This window comes from Gymnoscopelus braueri (genome assembly GCF_963280865.1).
Source record: "Gymnoscopelus braueri genome assembly, chromosome: 1".
Classification (NCBI taxonomy): domain Eukaryota; kingdom Metazoa; phylum Chordata; class Actinopteri; order Myctophiformes; family Myctophidae; genus Gymnoscopelus; species Gymnoscopelus braueri.
The window spans coordinates 13563005-13567948 of record NC_137603.1 but is presented as its reverse complement, the minus strand read 5'-3'; the positions used below and the strand labels follow the sequence as shown (position 1 = coordinate 13567948).

General features: G+C 40.4%; 1 protein-coding gene across 1 annotated transcript; it reads right to left on the bottom strand.

Moving 5' to 3' along the window:
- Positions 1 to 1042: 1042 nt before the first annotated feature.
- Positions 1043 to 4672, bottom strand: LOC308084868 (E3 ubiquitin-protein ligase TRIM39-like). Its single transcript, XM_080427821.1, has 2 exons — positions 4577 to 4672; positions 1043 to 2740 (listed from the first exon to the last, which is right to left on the bottom strand). Exon 2 carries the CDS (start codon positions 2729 to 2731, stop codon positions 1070 to 1072), a length of 1662 nt encoding a protein of 553 aa, XP_080283947.1. The 5' UTR covers positions 2732 to 2740; positions 4577 to 4672; the 3' UTR covers positions 1043 to 1069.
- Positions 4673 to 4944: the final 272 nt, after the last annotated feature.

Here is a 4944-nt window from a genome sequence, read left to right as displayed (position 1 = left end):
AGGCAATTATCCTTGTGGCCAGGGCAGGAATTTCAGGGAGGCCACGAAGGCCCTCAGTTTGGCCTTGTGCCCCTCAAAAAAATGGCATTCCCTGAGGCCACAGTGGCCTTAATGCCCCGGCTGACTGTACCACTTTCTCCTCTGTCTCTTTCTTGTCAATATGTAGACACCAGTGTCTCCTTCTTGTCAATATGTAGACACCAGTGTCTCCTTCTTGTCAATATGTAGACACCAGTGTCTCTTTCTTGTCAATATGTAGACACCAGTGTCTCTTTCTTGTCAATATGTAGACACCAGTGTCTCTTTCTTGTCAATATGTAGACACCAGTGTCTCTTTCTTGTCAATATGTAGACACCAGTGTCTCTTTCTTGTCAATATGTAGACACCAGTGTCTCTTTCTTGTCAATATGTAGACACCAGTGTCTCTTTCTTGTCAATACATTCTCATCCCAACTCATCCCATGTAGTACATTAGAAACTGTACGTTCTTTATCTTTGAAGAACTGTAATTTTTATGTTTTTTTTATGAAATAATGTTGCTTTTAAGACTAAAAGCAAATACTGGGGCTCAAAACATGAGCTTCTGGCTACAAAGCCATATGCAAAACCTTATAGCCTAGTTGAAACACAGTGCTTTAAAGCTGTTTCTTAATTTAATTACTTTAATTTAATTTCTTTTTTAAAACTGAAAATTTCCTTCAGGCATGTTTATAGACATGAGAGTAACTAGTCGGATTCTATTACCTAACAAACAGAATGGACAACAAAACCAGTGTCATAAAAAAGACAAACACAAGAATAAGAATAATAAGATAAGAATATCCTATAGGTACTACTTTTAAGACATGTATTTCTATTTTTCATTTTGACTGAATACCCAAAGTCTATTGTTTGTTGCAATACACTACACATACATACAATTCTTTACATATATTAGTTTTATTAAACACTTGTTTTTAATGGTGACAGAAACCAGATAGGATTGACTCTAGTAAAGTAATATAAACTGGTTATTTACAAAGAAACACTTGTTGTATATTACCTCTCTTAGACAACGTAAAGACAAGTCTAACCAATGTGATTGACAGGAGAGATGATCAGAGGACCACTGTTTTTACCACCATAGATAGGACCAAAATCGATGAATGGATAGAGTTTCTCAGTGAAGGTGCAACCAATGAAAGAGTAGAGATGAACTCTGGTCTTCACATCATAAAAGGAGACCAGACCCTCCTCATAATCCACAAACACTCCCACTTTCTGGACCTTCTGTTTTACAGAGAGGAGGACAGCAGGGTCAGCAAGAGCCTGATACTCATTTCCATTCCTCAACCCTATAGTCCAGTAACCCTCGTCAGGGCCCAGTGTGCTACCTCCTTTCCTGTTGATGGACTCTCTGGCCACTCCTAAATCCCACTCAGTCTTCCCTTTAACCTGAACCTCATAGTAAAACCTCCCTGAGTAGCTTTGTTTTCCTAAGACAGAGTGATATTCAGAGAATCTCTTTCTGTTTTCTGGGAGATTCTTCTTTACATTTCCATGATTCACTTTTTTACCATTCTCAGAGAGGATGAGGTTGGGATGTGCTGTATCAGGGTCCAGAGTTACATCCACTGCATATATCTGGATCCTCCTCAGCTCAGCATCACACAGCTTCTCAATCTCTTTACTGAGTGTCTTCTCCATCTCTTTACTGAGTGTGTTCTCCATCTGAGACAGAGCTGTCCTCACAGTCCCCATATATGAAGACTGATGGACATTGATGTTTGTCCAGTCCTTGGTGGGTGGAGGGGTGTTGATGGATGGGAAGTTCTGGAGGAGGTGGAGGTGGTCTTCAGTGTGTGAGAGCTGCTTCAGTTCAGAGCTTTTCTTCTTTAACTCAGTGATTTCCTGTTGCAGATCTTTAATGAAGCCTTCAGCCTGTTTCTCTGTTGTTTTCAGCTTCTCTTCAATCACTTCAATGACCTCAGCCTGGCTTCTCTCAATACAGCTGATCAGAGCGGTGAAGACCTGCACACTGTCTGCTATCTCACTGTCTGCATCTTTCTTGCTGAGCTGTACTGAGTGTTTGACCTCCTGAATCTTCACTTGTCTCACCTGGATCATCTGCTGAACTTCAGCCTCGGTCTTTCCCAGCTCAGCCTTCTTCCCTTCACATGCCTCTTCCAGAGATACAATTTGATGTAACCTGTGGTCTGACTCGGTGCAGAACTGACAAACACACATGTGGTCAGTCTTACAGAACAGCTCCAGAGGTCTGTCATGTTTCTTACACAGAATGTCTTCCAGGTTCTTTACAGGGTCGATTAGTTTGTGTCGTTTTAACCCTGAGAGTCTGTGGTGAGGCTCCAGGTGAGTCTCACAGTAGGAGGTCAGACACACCAGGCAGGACTTCAGGGCTTTGAGCTTGGTCTCAGTACAGACGTCGCAGGAGACTTCATCTGGTTCAGCAGGTTCTTGGTTTGTGCTGGACGTTTTCTTCAGCTGTTTGGATTTTCTGAACTGATCAGCCATCTCAGAAATAAAAGTATTGACGAAGACGTCTGGTCTCTTACAGAAGATTGTTTTACATAGTGGACACTGACACACATCACTAGTGTCCCAGTAATGTGTGATACAGGTTTTGCAGTAGTTGTGTCCACACGGTGTGGCGATTGGATTGGTGAACACATCCAGACAGATAGAACACAGGAACTGGTCTTCAGACAGGAGACTGCTGGCAGACGCCATTTCTACCCTCTGAAAATTAATAAAAAGAATAATCACTTTTCACAGAATAATAGTAATAGATCTGGAACAGAGCCCAATGATGTTGACACAGATACATAGTATAGTAACCTATAGTCTATAGCACACATGGGCAACATATGGCCTGGGGGCCGGACCCGGCCCTTTGACCATCTCAAGTCCTCAAAGAAAACGAAATGACCCCCCCAAAAAAATCTATATTCTAAAAGGCTGCCATATGTTAATGGCATTTAACACGACTCCAATTGATAGTAATTATTATTTACCATTTGAGTACATACCTGCATTCTTCCATCCATAAACTCAAATGTTTTATGTTTATAATGTGAACAGTGAAACAGTCTGCCTTGAGTCCATATTTATAACATAATGCAATGTGTTTTATCAGTGACCTTTGGAGTGGCGCATGTGTCAGTTAAAGGTAGGGTAAGTGATATTTTTTGGTTAAAACAAAAAGTATTTAGTTAAAAAGTTAAAATACTATATTCTGATAGTAATCATTGCTATATAGAGTGTTTTTTCAGTAACAGATGTCTCCCCGTCTCTCCAGCTCTTTAATAAACAGAAAATACATTTTTCGGTAGGTGTCAAAATCTCAGCCAATCAGGAGAAAGTACCCATTTTTAAGCTTCATTTGTATAGTGTTGCAGTTCCAATTTTGTCTGCTCATTTCTTAGTGTCATCACTTCCAATTTCACTTGTTTAATCTATATCCTGATTGAGTTCTCTGTCCTGGTTGGATAAAATTGGAAATGAAACTGAAACTGAAACAAAAATGCATTTTCTGTTTAATAAAGAGGTGGAGAGACAAGGAGACTCCTTTTACTGAACAAACACTCTATAGCAATGAGTACTATCAGAATATAGAGCTATTTAACACTTATTTTAACCAAAGCAAATCACTTACCCTACCTTTAAGATAAGATACTGTCTACATTTATAGACTAATTTAAAAGTTGGTACGGCATTGTCGTGGATTGTTGTATAAGTAATCTTTTCATTGTAACCTCGTACAGAGTACAGAGTGATACAGTACAGTGCAGCTGTAAAAAAAAAAAAAAAAAAAAAAAAAAGATCATTTTGTAACTGAAAATTGTTGTTGTGAAAGCAAGGACCTTGTCTACCAAATGCATGCAGTTTTAACATAATTCAGCTCTATGTGTTATAATTTATGTAATTCAATCTATGTAATTCAATTGTACAATCTGTGGCCCTTCACTCACTTTATCGAAGTCAGTATGGCCCTCGGAAATAAATGCTGCCCACCCCTGGTATATAAGCCACTGTACTGTCGCAATTGGCTATCGCACGCCACGCACGCACGCACGCACGCGCACACACACACACACACACACACACACACACACACACACACAAACACACCACACTCACACACACTCAGGCACATGCACACGCACACGCACGCACACGCGCGCACACACACACACACACACACACACACACACACACACACACACACACACACACTCACTCACTCACTCACTCACTCACTCCTCACTCACTCACTCACTCACTCACACACACACACACACACACACACACACACACACACACACTCACTCACTCACTCACTCACTCACTCACTCACTCACTCACTCACTCACTCACTCACTCTCACACACACACACACACACACACACACACACACACACACACACACACAACAAACATTCACGCCCGTATAGGCTACTTCATAGAAACTGAAACATTAGATTGGAGAATTTGAGTCGATACAGTTTAATATAACTTAATATATCTATCTCTGTTACAGAATAATAAGTCCTTATCTGATGTAGGCCTACTCACCTTTCCACTGTGTTCTTAAAGGTTGTGTTGAATGAGTGTTTTGTAGAGCTTGTGTGCGCTGCCAGTGCCTCCTTCAAAGTAATTTCTGAGTGTTTATTAACTTTCATTTCACAAGATCAGCGTCACTGAGGAACTCCTATTTGTAGTTGTTAACCCTTCACATCCTCTACTTAGCGTTGCCAGGTCTGCTTATTATAAGTGACTTTGGGCTTATTTTCTGTAAAGTTGCTTGTAAATATTGGTAGTTGTGGGTTGCGTTTTTTTGGGCTTGTTTCTAAAGTGTAACTTTGCTTAGTTGCGCTTCCTTCACAATTTCTTAATCATGGTTTGGTTCTCAAATATTTTCATGTCATGGAGCCTCAAAATTA

Bases quoted from the DNA above. Each gene is read 5' to 3' on its own strand.
- LOC308084868 (XM_080427821.1), bottom strand. From the start codon at position 2,731: ATGGCGTCTGCCAGCAGTCTCCTGTCTGAAGACCAGTTCCTGTGTTCT.